Source organism: Atheta coriaria, unplaced genomic scaffold (assembly GCF_025399875.1).
Source record: "Atheta coriaria isolate IRGN ID8LTWV9N9 unplaced genomic scaffold, Caltech_Dcor_3.1 hic_scaffold_9_pilon, whole genome shotgun sequence".
Taxonomy (NCBI): Eukaryota; Metazoa; Arthropoda; class Insecta; order Coleoptera; family Staphylinidae; genus Dalotia; species Dalotia coriaria.
In genome coordinates, this window is record NW_027045451.1 from 5,567,429 (window position 1) to 5,589,968 (window position 22,540).

General features: G+C 37.2%; 6 protein-coding genes and 1 non-coding gene across 14 annotated transcripts; 4 read left to right on the plus strand and 3 right to left on the minus strand.

Annotated features, from left to right (window-relative positions):
- Nucleotides 1-5,394: 5,394 nt before the first annotated feature.
- Nucleotides 5,395-5,468, minus strand: TRNAI-AAU (transfer RNA isoleucine (anticodon AAU)). The gene has a single exon. It is a non-coding gene; the product is annotated as a tRNA-Ile (tRNA).
- Nucleotides 5,469-5,925: 457 nt separating this feature from the next.
- exu (maternal protein exuperantia) lies at nt 5,926-9,453 on the minus strand. 4 transcript variants are annotated; one of them, XM_065310823.1, is made up of 7 exons: nt 8,816-8,991; nt 7,929-8,205; nt 7,516-7,852; nt 7,102-7,314; nt 6,853-7,041; nt 6,625-6,796; nt 5,926-6,570 (listed from the first exon to the last, which is right to left on the minus strand). In XM_065310823.1, exons 2-7 carry the CDS (start codon nt 8,165-8,167, stop codon nt 6,443-6,445), a joined length of 1,278 nt encoding a protein of 425 aa, XP_065166895.1. In that variant the 5' UTR covers nt 8,168-8,205; nt 8,816-8,991; the 3' UTR covers nt 5,926-6,442. The 4 variants fall into 4 exon arrangements, with proteins under 4 accessions (XP_065166895.1, XP_065166892.1, XP_065166891.1 ...); XM_065310820.1 differs by lacking the exon at nt 8,816-8,991 and adding an exon at nt 9,303-9,453 and having other exon boundaries at nt 5,926-6,796; XM_065310819.1 differs by having other exon boundaries at nt 5,926-6,796; nt 8,816-8,990.
- Nucleotides 9,454-9,666: 213 nt separating this feature from the next.
- LOC135798096 (peroxisomal multifunctional enzyme type 2-like) lies at nt 9,667-14,403 on the plus strand. 5 transcript variants are annotated; one of them, XM_065310813.1, is made up of 11 exons: nt 9,667-9,814; nt 10,088-10,285; nt 10,360-10,512; nt 10,576-10,695; nt 10,758-11,270; nt 11,339-11,626; nt 11,691-11,885; nt 11,944-12,098; nt 12,163-12,280; nt 13,532-13,729; nt 13,808-14,403. In XM_065310813.1, the coding sequence occupies exons 2-11, from the start codon at nt 10,093-10,095 to the stop codon at nt 14,023-14,025; spliced, it is 2,151 nt and encodes a 716-aa protein (XP_065166885.1). In that variant the 5' UTR covers nt 9,667-9,814; nt 10,088-10,092; the 3' UTR covers nt 14,026-14,403. The 5 variants fall into 5 exon arrangements, with proteins under 5 accessions (XP_065166885.1, XP_065166883.1, XP_065166886.1 ...); XM_065310811.1 differs by having other exon boundaries at nt 9,796-9,814; nt 9,989-10,285; XM_065310814.1 differs by lacking the exons at nt 9,667-9,814; nt 10,088-10,285; nt 10,360-10,512; ... (4 more) ...; nt 11,944-12,098; nt 12,163-12,280 and adding an exon at nt 13,052-13,207.
- A 1,124-nt stretch (nt 14,404-15,527) lies between these two features.
- LOC135798100 (uncharacterized) lies at nt 15,528-16,677 on the plus strand. The gene is made up of 2 exons (XM_065310824.1): nt 15,528-15,651; nt 15,706-16,677. Exons 1-2 carry the CDS (start codon nt 15,633-15,635, stop codon nt 16,653-16,655), a joined length of 969 nt encoding a protein of 322 aa, XP_065166896.1. The 5' UTR covers nt 15,528-15,632; the 3' UTR covers nt 16,656-16,677.
- Nucleotides 16,678-16,729: 52 nt separating this feature from the next.
- On the plus strand, nt 16,730-21,556 carry IntS14 (integrator complex subunit 14). The gene is given in 6 exon segments (XM_065310818.1): nt 16,730-16,992; nt 20,035-20,205; nt 20,268-20,397; nt 20,400-20,429; nt 20,488-20,678; nt 20,735-21,556. Coding segments are annotated over 6 exon segments (1,479 nt in total). The 5' UTR covers nt 16,730-16,827; the 3' UTR covers nt 21,527-21,556.
- Nucleotides 17,329-19,878, plus strand: LOC135798097 (dnaJ homolog subfamily C member 2). Its single transcript, XM_065310817.1, is given in 4 exon segments — nt 17,329-17,572; nt 17,651-18,313; nt 18,369-18,928; nt 18,931-19,878. Coding segments are annotated over 4 exon segments (1,929 nt in total). The 5' UTR covers nt 17,329-17,525; the 3' UTR covers nt 19,590-19,878.
- mRpS17 (mitochondrial ribosomal protein S17) lies at nt 21,531-22,517 on the minus strand. Its single transcript, XM_065310825.1, has 3 exons — nt 22,375-22,517; nt 22,013-22,288; nt 21,531-21,952 (listed from the first exon to the last, which is right to left on the minus strand). Exons 2-3 carry the CDS (start codon nt 22,130-22,132, stop codon nt 21,593-21,595), a joined length of 480 nt encoding a protein of 159 aa, XP_065166897.1. The 5' UTR covers nt 22,133-22,288; nt 22,375-22,517; the 3' UTR covers nt 21,531-21,592.
- Between the last annotated feature and the right edge of the window lie 23 nt (nt 22,518-22,540).

Sequence of the window (22,540 nt, forward strand, 5' to 3'; positions counted from 1 at the left end):
AAATCAATCAATTTTATTTAGGTTTAGGTCTATTTTAATATGTTTTGTTTCCATATTGTTTCCATATTTGTAAAACACCAGAATGCACTTTTGCTTTAGAAGCACTATTGCAGTGTGTATTCATAATACTCGTACGAGAAAAGTAGAAAACGTGCGCGTGTAGAAAACATTTTTTCCATTTTAATTCCACAATTTCACATTACGATATTAGAATATTCCATATATTATACATGCGGCGCATTGTTGTGTTGTGGCGTGCGCATCGTGCGAGCGTTTCGTTTTTATACACCAAACAATTAATAAATGAAAATCGTGTCGTGAGAAAACGCATATTTCCAATTTCAGAAACAATTTCATTCAAAAATATTCAAAAATTAATAAAAATTAAAATTTCTAACTTCATCTATTGACTCATAAGTCAAGTTTTAACGCTATTAAATATTTTAAAATAAAAATTACTATAAAAACGGATATTTCCTGTTTTAAAAACAATTTCATTCAAAAATATTCAAAAATAAATAAAAATAAAAACTACTTGCGCCATCTATACGACAAGTCCTAAAACTACTTCAAATTTTTTAACCTATAAACTCATAACCTCAAAAACAACCACAAAACTTTTTAATTGAAAAATATTCAAAAATTTAAAAATATTAATTTCTAACGCAATCTATAAGACAAGTTTTAACCCAACTTTAAAAAGTTCTAACCTAAAAACTAGTGGTCGAGGTTATGAGTTACGTGCGTGTTATTTACGCCCGTCGTTTGACTACCTCATACGAGCTACCTGTACCTGTATATCTCGCCCGAGCGAGAGATGTACGATCAGCTTTTGTACCTGTACCTGTTTGCGAGCGAAGCCCACCGATCATAAACGCCGCTCGCGGCTCTCGGTCGTTGTGCGTCGTACGAATAATACTCGGTACTCGCACTCATGATCTCAGCCACTCGTAGTATGCATCTGAGTGTAGTCGGCTCGCGAGTGGAGAAAATCGTCGAGATATATATATATGTGTGTATATGAATATAGGTAGAAATAGAATATAGGTAGATTTCAGAATGCACACCACACCGCAGAGTGTGGCAGGAATATGAGTTATATTTACTTGCTGGTGAATATACTGCCTTGTGTGAAGACTACAAACGTATAAATTTTGAAATATGTATTGCAGGAATTATACAATGCTACCAACTGTGATAAATAGTTCAGTCAAGAAATCAAACTTTTTTTTTTGGTTTTGAATGTTTTTGAAAGTTGCAATAATTTTGATTTTGATTTAAAAGCATGGAAATAGGTTGTAAAAGTTGTGTGATGATACATTTTCGAAAAGTGTGGAAGATTTGCACGATGCCGTTGACTGGTGTTAGGCTGCGAGCTGGTGAGGGATAAAATAACAGGCAAGTGGCATGTGCACCATCGCGGTTTGTGGCCGCACGCAACGCACACAACAACCGCACGTCTCCAGCATCCAAAATCCAAAACCGCAGGCGAATGGAAAATCTACAGCGACGAGTGTCCGAACCGTATAAGTTTAGCACAATTTGTATTTTTAGAAAACAAAAAAGTTCAAATTGTGTTAAAATAGTGTAAAAACTTGTGTAAATTAATATTTTTGATGTATTTCAGTTTTGTGCAATTTTTTTGAGTTTTTTGGACATTTCTAAATGAAAAATATATCTATACCCGAAATATATTTAAAAAGTTTATATTTATTTAAATAATCTGTTATTTTTATTTATATTTCTTCAAAATTTCTCAAAAAAGGTGGTTTGACGAGTTTGGGTGTTTAAAATAGTATAGGTATTAACTATCAAGTGGCTAAACGGGAACTTTACTCACGAGATTGATTGAGTGCGAGCGTTTAAGCAATCAAGTGTTTAAGAACGTTTAGCCACATGATGCTTAGCTATTTTTTCAACTTCTACTCTAGTTCCACGTTTAGGTTTTTGTATTTCAACTTTTTTATTTTATATCATCGAAATTGGCTCGCACACTACTACAAAATGTAAGGTTATAAATATATTTTTGGCAATATGCTCATATACTCTTGTAAAATTTTTTTATGTAGCCAAATTCTGCGTTTTTTCCTCAAAATTTTTGAAAATAAAAAATCTCTTTGGTATAACTTATCCAGTAGTAGGTCCTAGCTGCCCACTATTAGTCTATTTTTGTTAACCTTGAAATTACTCCACAAAAACATAGTTTTTTGCCAGCCAAAAGTTCCAAACAACTTTCTACAAAAGGATAGATTTACCTACTTATACTCCCAGTTTTACGCTCGCGCTCGTGCGCATTTCTCTTGTTTCGGATGAATGAAACGACTGAATGAACGCATGAAGCGTCATGGCACCAACCAGCAATGGAAGGTTAATTAATTAGCGTATATTCGCGCGTTCGCTTATTAATTGTGCAACTTTTTGAAGCCTGGAAAGCGGCTCCTGTATTCTACCACGCGCGCGCACTTGAACACACACACACGGCACGCACAACAAACGCGATATATTCACTTTTATTCGCTTATTCTTCTATTCAATCTCGGCGCGATTTTCTCATCATTCTCACATTCTCAGCGCACACATGACTTACAACGCTACCACGTATCTACATCAAAATATGCGCGAGTGAGAATTGGGTGATTTTATTCCTATTCATCATCGACATTCGACTTTATCCGATTTGCAAACATGAAACCCTTTAATATTTAAATATTATACGAAGACAAGTAGGTAAGTAAGTATAAATCCTGTTAATTTGCGAATTGTAGGTACTAAGTAATCTTATGAATTAAATTTCTGAGTCGATTTCTGGTCGTTGGTTAACTTATGTGTCAATTATAAATTCATGCGTCGGCGGCATAATTAGCCTAATTAATCCACCTGCGTAATTGAAACCGAACTGAAATACGACCCATATTTTCTCGAAATTTAATTAGAGATTATCCACGATTTGTACAAGCTGGTTGCATGCTGGTAGTCAGCCAGCAATCGAATAAACAAGTCGCTGCAGAGTGAAATAAAAACAAACAGCGCAAAAAATCGCGTCTTGCGAAGCAATATTGGCGGCTATAACCTAGCAATTTGTGTAATTGTGATTGCGATTGCCAATTAAAGATCGATCGAATGTGCAAATGCGCAATGCGAGACATTAAACTTCATTAAAGATTATTAAATTTGTACTTGCTAAAGATTCAACCAATAATAACTGAAAAAATTTATTGCAAATGTGTTAATTAACCATTAAAATTATTTTTATTTACAGAAAAAAGAAATCTGCACTTTGAACAAATATCATTTAACATCTGTCAGCGCCAACAGCAGATTCTTTTACTTTTTTAAACATTTTTTAATCAAAAAACCTTCAATTTTAATTCCCTCGGCAAAATCTTTTCGTTTTAGTTGCAATATCACCAGATATAGTCATTTTTATCCGATAAAATGAGTTGTCATAAATTAAACCACTATTTTTTTAAATTTTTATTTGTAACGCACACCTGTTTCAGATATGAAGTCTTGAGGACTATATTCAGGGTGGTTAAAACTGTGGAGCCATCTACTTCCGGTTTGCAATGACCCTAAACACTACCGATTCTTTTTTTCTTCGTTTTTCACATTTTTAATGCATACGTGCATATATAAACTAAAATGTGTTATGGAGGGTTTGTACCATGAAGCAGCACGAATGTAAGTGTATGTTTCGTTCTGCTTGTAGTTGTGCTTGCAGCGTGCAACATGGCGAACAGGATGGCCGGGACAACACGAAACACTCGCGGGCAGCTGCTTCCGGTACGCGGTGAGTATACACACTACCAGAATCTACTGGTGACTGTCGATCTATGTCAAGATCTTTGGTTTTAGATTGGGTGTATGTGGATAAGACAATGATACAAATGAATTGATAAAATTTTAAAGCAAAAACTTTTAAAAATCAGAAATTAGTGGAAAATTTTGTGCGCTGTTTGAAAATGTAGAAATAATTAGTTCTGTTTTTATGCGAATCTCGAATTTCATCCCAAGACCGATTTTCCACACGGCGGAAAAGTGGATAAACCGTTTATAATTGCCGCTGACTTATTAGCGTATTATAAATTAAAATGCAGCACAAGCTCGCGTACGAATCAGCACCATCACCAGCGCTGATTAGTTAATAATTTCGTCGGCTTCGCCAGTCATTATTTCTAGTTTTGTCCGTTTTGTCGCATGAGACTTTATTTTCGATTTTTTCAACGCGTACACCAAAAAACACTTCACCACCACACCCTGAGTGAAATTTAATTCAACTGGTAACTATCCGAAGTAATTTCTTCATTTGTTTCGCGAGTTGAACATTTCTGTGCGTAGAAATGAGTGTGATCATGTTGCATGTTCTTGCTGGTTGCTGATAATGAGTGTTTGTGCAGGCGATAGGCGACTTGCGATATGCAAAATCAAACAAATCGCCTGGATAATATGCGAAATCGTTACGCATAACAGGCGTTACAATTGTAAACATCGAAGAACATTAACAATTACGATGCCAATTAAAATGCAATTAAAAATGTTTTATGGCGCTTCGCGCGCGCGGTTGGAACGCTCGACGGGCTTCAAATTCGGTTGGAATGCGGCGTGAATATTTCAAACGTCAGAAATAAAGGGGAAACTGCACGAGGGCGACATCTGTACGTGTTATTGTGTAATACTGTTGTTAACATAGGCAACTTTTTATGTCCCAACGTTAAAAACCTCACACCAATAACTTGAAAGTAAATATTTTGAAGAATCAACATACTGGTGATAAGAGAACCAGTTTTAACGTATTCTACTATACTTATTCCAATACCTGGAATAGTAGAACTATTTTACAGAACTCAATATTCTATAAAACAGAACTAATGCTAATATTCACGAGTATTATTCGCTGAAGAATAATCAATGTAAAACTTGTTGAAATGTATTGTTATGTACATTAATAAGTACTAAAGAACATTTAACAAGTTTTTAATGTAATGCGATTTTAGATAATGAATGATTTGTCAATTTAACATATAACGATAGTTGATTTCTGCGCATACAATATCCAAACAAATATATCGTGCAAATATATCAACACGCATTGAAAAATACAAATAATATACAAAATGGAACTCACCTGATACAATAGCAGCATGATATGGATCAGGAACTACACTATTGACAGTTTATATTGATATTCACTTTTCAGTCACATTAATTCTAGATTCTGAAAAATTGCAATTATTGTCTAACCACTACAGCGGAAAAACGCGACGCGAAGTGACCGTTAGAGAGTGACGCTACTGCTTGAGACAATTGTGACAATTTGACGAACGCAGTGCAGCGGAAGTTACTAAATTAGTGAAATGCGGAGAAACTTTGACATCCAAACCAAAACAAAACATTTGGCCCATGAGGGGATCGAACCCGCGACCTTCGCGTTATTAGCACGACGCTCTAACCAACTGAGCTAATGGGCCAGTTGCTAGAAAATAGAAAATAACACGTTACAAACGTACTAAGTAAATATTCCACAGCAAACGCAAAACTAACAACATAGATGGTAAATTAGTTTGTAAAACCTTGAGCTGTTCTTATCTTTAAGTATTTACAATATGAGAAATTACTTTCCTCATTGTTTAAACACTAAAATGTGACGTGTAGTGACACTAGGTAAGCGTTTATTTTAGTTTGCACTCACATTTATTTAATAAGAAACGAGCGAATTATTCAAAAACATATTTTTGACATTAGAGGGGAAGATTCGACACATTTTAGGTAAATTGTGTAGTGGTACAACTGTTCAACTTAGTTTGTTTCTCACCAAAAAACCAAAGCGAATCTAAACAAAGTAACCAATAGAAAAAAGAACTATTTTACAAATCATATCAAAAAAATCCCAATGGTATTAAGTATATTCAGCGAAAACCTTTCAACTTTTAGCATCAATAAACATTTTATTATACTTCATAACAACTTTCATAAGTTTTTAATATTAGAATCACAACTTAAATACATTTTATTATCACGTTGCACATTCAACTCATCATCTTAAGTAAGAAATGAAATAAAAATCTTAAATAATAATAAAAACGAAAAATTTACTTCTAGAATAATGTCAACACATACAAATTTTCGCAATATGCACGCGAGCGCGCAACAAAATGACCGCCCTATCTCTCTCATCAACGTCTCGGCACCTTCCTGCAGGCGGAAACTGCCGATAAATAAGAAACGCTTTCGCACGTTAACAAGTATAAAAAAGCATTCAAAAGATAAACTGAAATAAAACTCTTCGCAGAAAGAAATCAGCAAATAACGTAACAATAAATTCTCTGAGACTCCAAACCCAGCAGACACCTAGACATCAACGGCAATTGGATGCATAATCCAATAATCAAAATGGCGTTGATGTTTCGGTGCCGCTGACATTGATTAACATGTTGTGGTTAATTCAAGCCGTGATCGTCGCCTTGGGGACCGAGACTCCCTCGGGCATGGGGCAGGACTCTTCGTCCTCCACCTTGATTTTAATTTTCTTGTCGACCTTTTCGGACTTGTCGTGTTTCTCGTCGCCTTCGGCTGCGGAAGAAGTGTTCTCCTCATCAGAAGATTTTTTACCTTCATGGGATTTACCTTCAATGCGGTTCGCGTTTTTATCCTTGCTGCCGCTCTTGGTGCGATAGCGGCGATTTTTGTGGTTCTGGAAAAATTTAGGTTTTGGTTGAACTGCTTTCTTCTCCGGGTCGAAGTAACAGTCGAGGATTTCGAGCAATTCTTCTTTTTCTTCATCTTTTAAGTTTTGGACCTATTCACAAACAAAATTATTACAAAACTTAATAGAAATAAATAAATATTAATTACCTGAGTGATTAAAATGTTGTTTAATCCATCTCTGGTACTTTTCTCGTAAGCAGACTTGCAAATTTCGAAATCCACACAGTTCTCAGCCAACATACGACGAAGATGACTAGCGTGTTGACGTTCCGGAGGTGTACCCTTCATCAAAGCACCAAATACAGGCTTGAAGGTATTCTGACGGTCTAACAACACCTAAACACAAATATAAATAAGATTATAATGTTTACACAAACAAAATATTAACGTTAATACTTTAAATTGTTTAATTTCATCCTCTTCCGCTGAAATAGGATTGGTGAATGGACGAATCATATTGATCAGCAACTCGTTGTTGATTTTCGCATCGCCGCTGCCCTTCGCATCCAAATCATTGCGCTCGCTCTGCCCGAGATGCATCGCAACATTATAAGACGCCTGCGCGCGCGCCACCGCCGAGCTGAGATTATTTTCCTTGTTCAGCAACACCTAAAAATACCCGTACACTCATTACACACAACATTCGATATAATATCTCACGCGAGTTTTGTTTCAAACATTGCAATTGCGTCACAGCTTTAAATACTTCGCAAATCAATCGCAATAACAAACAATTAAAAGCTACTCGCAACACCTGAGCGAAAAAAAATATGCTACGTGGGTTGTCTGCAGTAAATTTCAGTAAGTTACCTTTGACATAACGCGCAGAGTGAATGTTTTGGTGGTATTGGCGCATTTGGATGCAGATAAACCATAACTGTTGGCAAATCCTTTAACCACCTTAGCGAAACGTTCGTCCAAGCCATGACGACGCATTGATTCCAACAACATGGCCGGGATTGTCTTATGCACTTCGTGATAGACAAGAATGATGCCATCGGTAGCCTCGCCGCGGTTCTCCTCCAACCATTCGATAAATTTCGCTAGGGTAGTCACCTCGCTCTTGGTATTGACGAACTTATTTGTGCGCAGGTCTTTCAACATGCGGTATTTGCCAACGCTCATGATGCGAATGTTATGGCGGCGCCTAAATACAAAAATGCATAAAATAAGTATATTTGGTTGCATATCTACACAACACCATTTTATTCTAAATTTCTCACCTGTATAGTAATCTAATATCACCAAAGGGCATAATGTACTGCGAGAATTGACTATCGGGTGTATAAGCGGCGATCTGGCAGATTTCATCAATTAGACGCCGGCCGGTAGTGTCGGCCGCCCAGCCGATCAACTTGTAGCTGCCCTCATCAATTCCCTTCGCCAAATTCTGGAATTCCACCGCGGGGGGAGTCAAAGGCATTTCGGTGTCCGAACCGGACTTGTCGTCATTCTGCACCATCTTTCACTAGGTGTCTTCTTCTCTATCTAAGTGAGTATCTGCGCGTGAACAAAACACCAAATTAATTAAATGCATGGACATTGATAAACGTTATCAGTTGTTTATGTAACTTAATCAGAGGTATCGCTTAACACAAATACCAGGCATGCGAATTTACAGTCGTACCGAATGATAAACTTTTATTTTATGTCAATTCAGGTGATTGAACGATACACAAAGGTGTGCTTGAGACGATTATTTTCGGATTATGATTTAATTGTTAAATAAGATTTAAAAAATGATTGATTTAAGTTTGACACAAAAAAAATTACGAAAAACATGAATATCCACGCGGTACAAACGAAATATTCTGGAATTTCTAAGTCACCTTTCATTTTAATACGATTTGCCTTCGAAAATTCTATTTATATTTAAACAAATACTTTCTAATGTTTAATAAAATTTAAATTCACTAACCTTTGCGTGTTAAAAGAAGGAAATATTTTAAAATGTGAAACACGTGGCGAAGTGTAAAGAAATGATTAAAAACGAAATAAAACCGCACCCACGAAGTTACAAGTGCGCAGTGCCCACGTTCCTGCCGCACACCGCCTGCCCCAAGCACAAAACTCCTTGCGCAGCAATTTAGAAAATTCAATTTTCACTCACCACAATTTTCAAGTGCAAGTACAACAGCGATTGCTCTTGTGTCCAATGACTAGATTTTGGTTTCTGGCGGTGGGTGAGAGCGCGTTGATTGCGATGCGTTTGCTTTGCGAGCGTACAGCTGTCTACCGGGTCTCGCTTGCCTAGCGCGTATGTAAATTTGTTGTAAAATGCACTTCTCGCCGCCGCGAACACGTGCTCAGTTGAAAAAACAGATTTAGCGGTGCGCGAGAGAGTGGGGCGTGCATTTCCTGCGTTGCGCGAACACGAACAGCGCATTAGTTACTCATCTTTGCTTCAGATTAAACACTAATGGCTTTTATTACTAATATATGATTATTTTCACATGTTAAAAATGATGTTGTTATTAATCTGTGTTTATTTCTTTTGGAATATTATGTTAGCAGGAAAAACCTTTCAAATGACGCGGCCATTCTTAGCTAGCAGGGCTACCAACCGTTTTATAGTTATAAAAGATTAATAAAGTTACCTTTAGTTAATAACTTCTCACAGAATAAAAATCTTATCAAATCCTATTGGAATGTTATTTGTCCTGTATGATTCTATGATCAGTTCTTATATTCTTAATATTAATATCTTGTTGTGTTTTATTTATGTTCACGTTGATTAAAATCGTTTGAAACTAATGTTTGACACATTTTCAACACATTTCTATTGTCTTCTACCCGATGTTCTAATGTCTATAATAATTATTTATTTTACAACGCATACTTATACTGTAAAATCTTTAAATTTTAAAACTTTTATCAAATTTTTGAAATCTATTTTCTTCTAGTTCTGATGTTATTTGCGAGAGGGCAGCACCTTACGGTCCTCAAATCATCTGTTGAACTTTGCGACAATCAGATGTTTTTTTTAATTTCAAACAAACATAATTTATATGTAGCTGTTATCTAACTTCTCTGCGTTGTATGTGATTAACAACATATAAATAGATAAATATTCCAGTTTGGTGTGCACACTCAACGCGACACAAGTAGAGTAAGTAAGAAATTGTAGCAATTACAATATTCCTACTTGTTTTCCTCAATCATATTGGTCGTTTTATCGCCAAGTCAGTGCTACTCACTGATGTTCGTCGTTTCCCACTTCAACAACTTACTACACTGCACACAACTTTCACATTTATTTAATGCTCAGTTTGCTTTGGTTCAGTTCGGTGCGACCCGGCGATAAAACGACAACGCGGCCTGGGGGCAAAGATCACTCCAGTTGGAATTGAGGCAATTACAGTGCAGAATTTTAATTCCACAGCAATCATGAGCGAATTACGATACGACGGAAGAGTTGCGGTGGTTACCGGTGCTGGTGCTGGTCTTGGACGTGCCTATGCCCTTTTATTTGGGTCCAGAGGAGCAAAGGTGGTTGTTAATGACCTGGGAGGTGGTCGACATGGTGATGGCAAGTCATCCAAAGCTGCAGATGATGTTGTGGCTGAAATTAAAAGAATGGGTAAGGATTATTCTTTAAATATGTAATAGATTAATGTATTAATATGTATTGATTGTTTTTTTGTTGTTTTCTAGGTGGTCAAGCTGTTGCTGACTACAATTCAGTTGTTGAGGGTGATAAAATCATCAAAACTGCGTTGGACGCGTTTGGTCGTGTTGATATCGTCGTGAACAACGCTGGTATCTTGAGGGATAAGAGTTTCCCAAGAATTGCCATTGGTGACTGGGGTAAATCATAAAATTTTTAGCAATTTTCACGTATTTTAATTGGAATATTACGTTTATTTACAGATATTATTCAAGATGTTCATCTTAAGGGTGGTTTCAAGACCGCACAAGCAGCGTTCCCTCTTTTTAAACAGCAGAAATATGGCAGATTGATTTTCACAGCTTCAAATTCCGGACTTTACGGTAAAACAACTCAATATACTAATAAAGTTGCTATTAATTTAATTAAATTTAATATTTTACAGGTAATTTTGGCCAAGCTAACTACGCTGCCGCTAAAACCGGTACTCTGGGCCTATCCAGCACGATTGCCATCGAAGGCAAGAAATACAACATCACCAGCAACGTCATTGTCCCAACTGCTGCATCACGTCTCACTGAAGACATCCTCCCACCGGATGTATTCAACGAATTGAAACCGGAACTAATTGCGCCGGTTGTGGCGTATCTTTGCCATGAAAGTTGCACTGAGTCAGGTTCCATTATTGAATCGGCAGCTGGCTGGGCTGGAAAATGCCATGTCATTCGCGCAAACGGCAAAAATCTGCGTAAGAAGGTCTCTGATGGTGTGAGCATTGAAGATGTGAGAGACAACTGGGAGAAGGTTACTGATATGAATGGTGCGAGGCATTTTGCGTCAATTGAAGAAGTTACTGCTGAATTGATGGCATCTATTGGTAGTGACGGTGGAAATTCTGATGGTGTACAAGAAGGTCAATCATTTAATGATAAAGATGCTATTTTGTATGCTTTGGGAGGTAAGTTAATATTTTTAGTTATAAATTTTGATAATTCAGGTTAAAATTATTATATTTTTGATATTTAGTTGGAGCATCCGTGACTAATCCAGGAGATCTTCGTTTCCTCTATGAAAATCACGAAGATTTCAGCGTTTTGCCCACTTATTTAGCAACGTTGTCTGTTGGTGCTTTGATGTCTTCAAGCACGATGGATAATGTTGTGCCTGGTAAAACTGTTTCTCTTGAAAATGTCCTGCATGGTGAGCAATATCTGGAAGTCATGGATGATTTCTCTGCGCCGAAGACTTTCACTAACAGTATGAATACTGTGGAGGTTTTGGACAAAGGATCCGGAGCTGTTATCGTTACAGATGGTAAGTTAACTTAATATTGCCGAATATTAAGATATTAATTGTTTTCTTTATTTGTGTTGTTTAGTTGTAAGTCAAGATGCAAGTGGTAAACCTTTGTGGAGGAACCAAATAGCGACTTTTGCCGTTGGTGCTGGTCAATTTGGTGGACCAAGAAGCGGCAACAAGTTGATTCCATGCGTGCCGAAACCCAACCGCAGCTGTGATAAGAGTTTGTCTTATAAAACTTCTCAAGATCAAGCTGCATTATTCCGTCTCAGTGGTAAGTCTAAAAGTAATCATTTTAAACAATTATTTTATTGTTGGAAATTTATTTTCAGGTGATGTTAATCCATTACACATTGATCCTAACTTTGCTGCTGTTGCCGGTTACAAGAAACCGATTCTTCATGGTCTTTGCTCTTTGGGCATTTCAGTACGTTTAGTGCTGCAGGCTTATGCTGGTAACGATCCCAAGTTGTTCAAAGCACTCAAGGTTAGAAAAATTGCATATATTTAAAATATTGTATATGATTTTTAATTCAATCTGTTTTTAATAGTGCCGTTTTGTGAAACCAGTTCTGCCTGGCCAAACAATCAAAGTAGACATGTGGCGTGCCGGCAACCGCATCCATTTTGAAACATCGACAGTCGAGAACAATAGCGTCACCATCAGTGGTAAGTGTTTTTATAGCTTATTTAAATTACTTTCACCGGCAGTTCAATATTGAAGTGTTGGTGATTAATTGGACATAATTGCGCTTGAAATGATTATAACACAAAGTATTAAAGCTTTATTCTAAAGTAATTTCGAAAGCATAACAACAAAAGTGACAACTCATCCAGATTACAATCAGTACGCTCGAACTGTGTATTTATGTAATACATGTTTTTTATTTCGACACAATTAATTCTTATCTGAAGCTGTGTAAGCTTGTTTATCACTAATTTATCAGAAATTTCTGTGGAATCTAATAATATTCAAGTTCATAACATGGTTGAACTTTCATCGGTGCTTATTTATGCGCCATTTTGTATCTACACATGCGCAGTTTAATTTATATACGCTTATTTACCAAAACTTTTTTATTTTTCTATAAATAACAACATAAAACAAAATTTGTTTGCTGTGTACTGCCGTAAAACAAGTCTAGCTAATGATTTTTATTATTATTATTAGTAACTAAATTTGGTATTAGTCTGACGTTAAACCAAAAATAACATGTGGAATGTTTTATGTAAAAAAGCATTTTTTGTTCATTTCATCGATTTATCTAGGAAAAAAACACTCAAAAAATGATAAAACCTTAGAAATTGTCGGGTATTGTGTATAAAAATGGTATAATAAGCCTCAACGACTTATTATGCTTATTAATTCATCAACATTTGTATTCATATTCAGTAGCAACGCAACGAAATTCGATATCCGTCCCAACCTAACTTCACGCGATGTTTTCTGCCCAATCATAGTTTACGCCAGTTTACACTCAACGCGCACTCCGTCCGCTCGTCAACTTGTTATCAGACTGTTTTGCTTATTCACGCAGTGTATAAACTAAAAAAAGAATCATAATTAGTTCTATATTTTGTGAGTAATAATCAGAGGTGCGTTTTGGCTTTTCCTCCGCAATTTCGAAATTAAATTTATAAAAAGTTATATAACCTCATTTTGTAATTAAGAATTATTGCCACTGCCTTTAAAACTGCGATAATTATTAATAAAACGTTTGATTATTGATGTGTCTAGTTAAACCTTGTAACTCTTGCACTTTGCACCGTCGGTGGAGCTTAAAAATCATTAGAAATCTAACAACCTTCGAACGAATCACACGAGCTTGTGCTCACTTATGTGCTAAATTGATTGTAATCACAATAGAAGATTAGAAATACTTCAGATTAGCTAATACCAAAAGTTTTATTAACTTACAGGCTCGTACGTGGACCTGAAATCAGTCGTTGAAGTCGATTCGCTTGCGTTGAACAACACATCCGCCATGGCTCTCCAATCTGATGCTATCTTTGAGTTCATTATCTCGAAAGTGAATGAAGACCCAGCCAAGGCAAAGGCTGTAAATGGCATCTTCTTGTACATCATCACTAAAGATGGCAAACAGGCTAAACAATGGAGTAAGTTGAATAATTAATTACATAAAACCTAAATTAATGTATACTCATTATTAAAATTTTTAATTAATAAATTTTCAGCTATGGATTTGAAGGCTGGTAAGGTGTATGAAGGTGCACCAACTGGTGTAAAACCCAACACAACCCTGACCATTTCCGATGAGGACTTTGTGCAACTTGCAACTGGCAAACTGAATCCACAGTCTGCTTTCATGAAGGGCAAGTTGAAGGTCACCGGTAACGTGATGATGGCGCAGAAGTTGGGCCCTCTGCTGAAGGCCGCCGACGCCAAGTTGTAGATATTATTAGCTAAGACGAAGACAACACAATTTTATAAATATTAAATAATGATATATGGTGCAGCATGTAGACATTAAGGAGGGTGTGCATTTATAGATTTCTTTATTGTAATGTTTGCTGTTATGGCAGACATGTAAGAAACAAATATTGTATTGTTGTGGGGTGGTTTGTAGAGTTTTATATGTGCAAATGTTTTGGCATTTCCTGATTTCTGATTTCGTATCGGAAATTTTAAATATATTTGATTTTAATCTAAAAAATTCAGTTTTGAGGTTTGGTTATGTATTTGACAGCAAATTTGACATGATATTTATGCGATGTTTATTTGTATTATGTTTAAAGTATTAATTTTCACTTTAAATTTACTCTTAATTGCATATTGTACTCAATTTATCATTTGATTTTACTTTGTGGTGAAAAATAAGCAATAATGCAAAAAGCGACAAAAAGGTACAAAAACTATTCATATTTAAGAAATTGAACTTTTTCAATTCTCTGTAAAGTTTTGAGAACAATTTCCGTCGAAAAACAATGTGCGTTTGCTCTATTTTTTATGCTATTTCTGGCTTGAGAGCCAAAGACGCGAAAGGAAAGCGCCGGCGAGAGAACAGATAGTGCACGAAGAAAATTAAAAATACACCAGATGTGTGTGTGGTGCAGTTGAATAAATAGCGCGACACCGATGGCATTCCGGCTGGCGCGTTTCACTGCTCTCATCCGTCTCGCCATTCAAACGTACACCAACAGCCTGAAACATACGCACGCACAGACGCAGACGACTTAAATTACTTGCAACTGAATGTCACTTCCGATGCGGCAAACGAGACTTACACGAGTTTTACTACCTTCTTCGAACTGTAATACTGAATGTACATAATCACTAATAGATTATTACAACTTCAAAATGGCCGCTGGGAAATATCCGTCTATTGACATTTATGAATGTTTAAACGTGTGATTATTGAGTTACGGGCATGATTAATCAATTATAACTTACCAACTGAGTAATAAGACATCATTTAATGTACGCCCTAGTAATCTTATGCTATCTATTTGCGTATGGCTGTATAACTATATAGATTTCATGAATATATGATTGTTTTTCTGCTCGACTGGTGTGCTTGGGGCTTGAATCGCTTGAAGTGGAAACATGAGGCACATGAAGCACTTGCCGCACTTGCTCCACGCACTCTCACGAGTATGTCACTCTTCATTACGTGCACATTTAGTGTACAAGAACCAACTCTCCGCATAAACATTGTTTTAACACTACAATATACTTAAATACAACAAATAAGTATAAAATAATTGAATTTTAAGTGAAAATATGGAAGAAAACGTAACAAAAGCAGTAATTAATCTAAATCAAAGTGAAACTACAACAGAAAGCAACATTTTTGAAACAATAAATTCAATTATCGACGAAACCATTAAAAATATTACCGTCAATGTAACGAAAAATAATGCTGATGTTCTTACTCCTAAAGGACAAGATGTAAAAACCTTTGAAAACCACTTTGAACAAGTTTGGTTATGGATTTTTGGAATCTACTGCGGCAACATCGCACTGGGAATAATTTTCAATGGAATTTCTTTCTTTGCGTTGATGAAAACTAAAAGAAACGGTGAGTTATTATTATTTTGACAAAATGCAAGTTTTCTCATTGTTATTTTCACAGGCACATTATCAATAATAACTCAACTTACATCAATCGACATGTTTTCTTCTTGGATCTGTATCGTGGAACTCCTTTCACTTAAAAACAACGCGTGGACTTTTTCATCGGAGCTTTGTCCTTTATTTGCCGGTTCGGAAACTCTCTGCAATACTCTCACATTGTACTTAATCATATCACTTAACTACCATACGATCTCTCTCTGTAATATGAAAACTCCTCCGACAAGCTCGTGTGACGCGTCGCAGGAGTGTCTGGTTCGCGATGTCATAACCTCTTCAAGTTCAAGTTCAACTTCAACATCAGGACAAACAAATTTAACCTCAATATCAACTGCCGCAAGGCCTGTTTTTAACGAAAAACAAGACATATCTGTTGTTATTCCCTGTATTCTCATCTGGTTTACTTGTTTGTCACTTAGCATACCACAATTTACATTATCCTCTACGATTGAGAGCTATTCAACGAAAAATGTTACTTGTACGTGTACATTAATGGACAACAGTCAAATTCTGATCAATTTACTCGCGATATTTAAAGTTTTTATTCCTTGCGTTTTAATTAGTATTTCCATTGGTATATTGATTTATAAATTGGTGCAGAGTGTGAGAAATGAGAGCATACCCGCCATTTTTACTAAAAAGTGCCATAACATTGTATATTATTTAATATTTTGCTTGGTTTTGAACTTTTTGTATGTTTGTACTTCAATGCAAAGATTAATTCTGTACGCAATGCACGCATACTCGACGCCATCGTTGAAAACAGCAAGGATTTACAAACTGCCGCCATTGTTCAATGAATTTACCGGAAGTTGGATCGCCATTGCGCTTTGTATGTTGCACTACAGCGGAACTTTCTTGAGATTTTTGATTTATGTCTTTCTATTGCCTAAATTTAAGTCGATTTTATGCAATAACTTTTTAACTTGTTTCAAACCAAAGGAATTATAAATATTAAATTGTGTATACATCCTGTAGTTTGCGTTTTAGTGATGTCACCAGAGTTTGAAGTTGCCAACTTTCCAAACATATGATTTGTATATAAAGGTTATGTTTAAATGAAGTTTGGTAAACAAGTAAAAAGTGCAACTCGTAACATCTGAAGCGCAATAGATAAATTAAAATGCCTACTGTTATATTACTGGATAGTTCTCTGTCCATGCTTCGGCCTATAATTCTACAGGATGGATTTAACACTAAGACAACTAGAAAGCAGTTGGCAATTCATGGCATACAAATGTTTTTAGATCATTTGTGTGTGCATTCTAAACTTGAATTTCTATCATTGGTAAGTTTTTACATAATAATGGTATATTTTTATTACTTCTTTTTCTTTTTCATCTTTAAATAAAATAGTTGATGTAATTTGATATATTTCATTGAATAATTTCATTATATTCTGAATTTGTTTAGAAGGCAAAAACTCTTCAACTCTATATTAAATATTGGCGGTCTATTTTAATATTTGCATTACTTACGATTAGTTTTAATTTAAATTAATTCGTTGTGCAATATAGTTTTGTTTCTTCATGCACTAGAAATCTGGTGGAAAAAATTTGTTTTCCCCCATGGACTTTTAATTCTAGTAACATGTTGGTAGTTTTCATGCTGCGTGGTTGGCAGCCTGCACGCCATGCCATTCTCTGCCTGACATTCGGCATGCACATGGCTTGTGCAGATCGCCGAGCGCGCGACGTTTAGGATATTATTTATCGTGTTAAATATTGATTACGTACTTTCTGAGAGAACGCGCTCAGTACCGGTATCTGCGTAGGCAGCTGTTGCGGCCGCTTGTGATGTGAATTAGTGTCGCCAGCGAAAATGTGCGAAGCAAAAAGTCAACCTCAATGCCGCGCGCTTGCAGTGCGGTAAGTACACCTCAAAAGCGCGCTCGAATTCCTCATACCTACAACACCTGCAGCGAATTTTATAATTATTATTTGTAGCTATCGCTTTGTAAAGAAGCGGCTGCCCGACGGCGAATTCGAGCTGCTCTACCTCGCTCACAAAGTCATACAGCTAGAATGTGATCCGCCAACTCCAAAAGAAGGCACTCCAGACCCAGAACCTGAGCAAGTCATTGCTGAGGTAGATGTAGACTTCCTTCGAAGTCTGGATCCCAAAGAGTGGAAGAAACAGGATCACTACCAGGTGCTTGGCATTGAGAAACTAAGACATCAGGCCAATGATGAAACTATCAAGACAGCATATAGAAAAGTGGTGCTTAAACATCATCCTGACAAGCGGAAAGCACTGGGCGAAGATATCAAGCCAGATGATGATTACTACACTTGTATTACCATGGCATATGATATTCTTGGTAATCCTACCAAGAGGAGATCATATGATTCTGTGGATCCTGAATTTGATGATTCTTTGCCATCCAGTGGGGAAATTAAGAAGGATTTCTACAAGGCTTTCAAGAAGTACTTTGACCTGAATGCCAGGTGGTCTGAAAAGAGAAGGGTGCCTAAGCTAGGAGGTGAAGATGCTTCAAGACAGGATGTTGAGAGGTTTTATTCATTTTGGTATGACTTTAAATCTTGGAGAGAGTATTCCTATGAGGATGAAGAAGAAAGGGATAAATGCTCCGATCGTGATGAACGAAGGTAAATAAATAAATATTAAACATTAATCCATTGAAATAATATGTTTATCGTTTAGGTACGTTGACAAAATTAACAAAGCGGAGCGTCTGCGCAAGAAGAAGGAAGAAATGTCGCGTATTAGGCAGTTAGTGGACATGGCATACAATTCGGACCCTCGGATAGCGAAATTCAAGCAGGAGGACAAGGATAAGAAGCTCGCGGCAAAGCGTGCGAAACAATCCGCTGTACAGGCGAAGAAAGAAGAAGAGGAACGTATTCTCCGCGAAGCTCAACAGGCGAAGGAGCGCGCCGAGGCCGCCGAGCGTGCGAAAATCGAAGCGAAGCGCCAGGAACGCGAAGCTCAAAAGAAAGCAATCAAAAAGGAACGCAAAGCCTTCCGCGAAATTTGCAAATCGAACGATAACTACGCATCCAATCCCGATGACAACCTGCGTCACCTCACCGCAATCGAACGAATATGCGAAGCCTTAGGCGCCTTGGAACTCGAAGAACTCACCAAGAACATTCGTAATAATGGTAAGAATGCGTTCATGAAGGCTGTGAAAGAGTCCGAGGAGCGCGTCGAGGCTGAAAAACGCGCAAGTCTAGAGACATACCAACAAAAATCAGCCAACAAGTAAAGAACAACATCGCAAAGATAAATCCCGAGTGGACGCAAGACAATGTTCAATTACTGGTAAAAGCCGTAAATTTATTCCCGGCTGGCACGAATCAACGCTGGGAAGTCGTGGCGAACTTCATCAATCAACATGGGACTTTCCAGGACAACACTTCGAAATTCACCGCGAAGTTGGTACTCGCCAAAGCTAAGGATATGCAGAGTACTGATTTCTCAAGGAATAATCTAAAGGAAGCAGCGAATAACCAAGCGTTTGATAATTTCATCAAAGAAAAGAAGAGTGATGTCACAATTAAGGATTCTGAAATGTCGACGAATATCGAGGTGATGACGAATGGCGTAACAAAAGAGAAACCATTACAGAATGGTAACTCGCATACGAATAATACGAAACAAAATAAAATAGCGAAAGAACCGAAAGAAAATTCACAGGAGCGAGAGTCGAAGGAGAACGCAGCCAACGCATGGACAACAACCGAACAACAGTTGTTGGAGCAGGCGTTGAAAACTTATCCGGCGTCTACACCGGAACGCTGGGATAGAATCGCTGATTGTATACCCGCACGCAGTAAGAAGGATTGCATGCGACGGTACAAGGAACTAGTGGAGACTATCAAAGCGAAGAAGGCGGCACAGGCGACGGTGGCGGCGAAATAACGAATGCGAACACCCGCGCCGCGTGTATATCCTGTGTGTATAGCGAGCTGTTGATTTTATTTAATTTAGCGTAATTCGACGAGAGGCCCAAATGCTATTTGCGATCTTCAAATGAATTGATTCAGAACTACTCTTGGTTGTTTTTTTTACCATGATGGCTGTTGGAAGGAATTGCGGAGCGCACGACTTATGAATATGACTTTAATACTTTGTTTATGTCCATCTGATTGATTATGTACCACCATTACAATGCGAACGATAAAATAAATTGAAAACTCGACTTAACTTATACTACCGACGTTCAATACAGTAAATTATTTTTGTTTGTGTTTTTAACATTTATTGATTGTTTAACCTCACTTTTTAACTCTTGATGTTTTACTTGCATTTCTTATGTTTTTTTTGTTTTTTTACTATGTCAATGGTCTTTTATTTATTTGTTTAGGTGACATTTTCATCTACATATGAAGAACGGTGTCAATTCACACGCGATTACAACCACATCAAGAAAGAACTCACCAACATTGAAGATTACGACAAAACTTGCATTGAATCTGCTTTGAAGGGCATCAATCAGATTGTTTTAGAAGAATGGGGCAACAATACGTTGTGTCAGGTAAACTTTATGCTTAAACAACAAGAAACAGTAAAAAAGTTGGTTTCTGGGTAAATTTCTAGATTTTACTCGTAACCGATGGTAACACTGGCGTTGGTCCAGGCTCCCTTCGAGATTCTTTGAATCGTTACCATCAAGGAGGAAATTTCCCGCTGCCGTTTGCGTTTCCTGCGAAATTACACGTTGTTTGTGTGTGTCCCCTAATGAAGCTTCGTTGATAAGAGGTAGGTCACTATTGCGGTTGCATAAAAACTATTTTAACCTCTTTTGTTGTTTTTATAGCAAAACCACAATATCAAAAACTGATCGAACTTTGTGGCGGTGAAGGATCGGTTATTGTCCCTGACCAAATCACGGAAATTAGTATTACTAATCTCTTCCAGAAGTTAGGTGATGATATGTACACCAGCTTCAAAGGAACATTGAAATGCGGCCATCTTGAATCTTCGATTTACTTATCACCAATGCCTATTGTAAGTAAATCAAGCAAATAATTGTATAGTATATGATACAAAGTAAGTTTTTACAGCCTTTTACAAAAGTTTGCGAGTTTGAGAAGCGAACGTACACAATATCGAAAACAATCGAAGTTGTTGGCTTCATCGCAGTTGCGGACATTGGTTCACCTGCGGGTGTGAGCCGTCACCTCATCCTGCCCACAGCCATGAATTCCACGAATGCAAACACCTCGAAAACAGATTCCGATGTGGAGGAAATCATCGAAGACGACAAACAGCCCTCATTTTGTGTACTCTTCCACGGCGCGTTGAAAGTGGAAAACATGGCCGCGCTCGTCACAGTCGCCGATGATTGGTTCGGCTTCATCTATTCCTGGGCGGACTCGAAAAAGAAGTCGAATTTAATGCTCACCATTCTCGCGCCGGGTGCCGACGCGGTGCCATGGTTAGGCGATCTAAACAATCTGCACTGCGCCGAAGGCGTCAATCAAGACATTCTGCAATCATTTCCAGTGCGATCTTCTGACAAACGCAGTTACTCACAAAATAGCGTCGTGTGGATACGGCAAACCGGACTTCAATCAGACATTCAAAAGATATTGCGACACGCGAAGAAGTTGCCGGAAAAAACTCAGCAGTTTTATAAGGAACTCAACAGATTGAAAAAAGCTGCATTGCAATTGGGTTTTCTTGAGTTATTGGAAGGTTTAGCGAGGATTTTCGAGCTGGAGGTGAGCCAGCTGGCGCCCAATGCGCACGCTGACATCGCGCAGCAGTTGACACACGCTGCTGCGCAGTTGCACAAGACGCGAATTGGCGATACTAAATTAATTATGCCCTATTCTGCAAATTACACATCATAAAGTATTAAATTTGAAGAATTTAATAAGTAACTAATGGATATTTTTGACTAGTTGCAAACCATAACATTATACAGAGTAAGGCTGGTCTGTACCATCCTCATGGTATTTGATATAAGTTTCCCTGTGGGTGTAATCCTTTTTGTCCTCTTGCCATCCTCTCTGGGGTGCTTTCTCATAGTCAAATGCAGTTGATTTCTTGCCATAGACTTTGTTGACAGTCTCCACATGATCTCTGAACTTTCCTGCCACAACTTTCTTGCCAGTGAGTGGATCTGTAATGTCTCCTAACTTGTAGACAACTTCTTTTACTTCATGAGTGATGAGTCTGGTCATTTTGTTGGGCAGTTTTTGTATTAGGACAATATCGCCGGTTTTGCACACTTTTTCGGGATCATGAGCATAAATGAAGTCGTCTTTTCGAAAATACTATAAAGAACAATTCCATTTATTGTGTATGTGAAAATCAGGTGTTTATGATGTGCTTACCATGAGGAGGTTTTGATCTAGTTCTAAACGTTTAATACGAAATTTTGATGCGTTTTGTTTCACACATGGCACGCATTCTCCTAACAACATAAACGTTTTAGTTGCAGCTTGTAAAGCCATCTTTTTAAGTTATAAAAGCTCCAAGTTTGTCTTTAATAGGTAGAAAATAATTTGGGGTTATGTTGGCGAGTTCTTCATTGAGATCTATATAAACACTGGATTGTCGATTTGATCACGTGATTAGCCGGCACAATAAGCATCTCTGATTGGCCCAGTCTGCAATCATATAATTTATGATTTTTATAAACCAATAGAAACCAATAATGCAAAAATATGAATTAATGATAATTTCATCAATATACAGATCAGTAATCTCCAACAATCCACTATCCAGTGAAGAAGACTTAAACAGAGACCTCTTGTTGTTACGCCTTAAACTAGAATGCATATTGTGATAACCTTTAATGCATTCCTAGAAAAAGCTATTTGCTTGTTGCTGCAGGACTGCGCATCTAATCAATGGGCGAA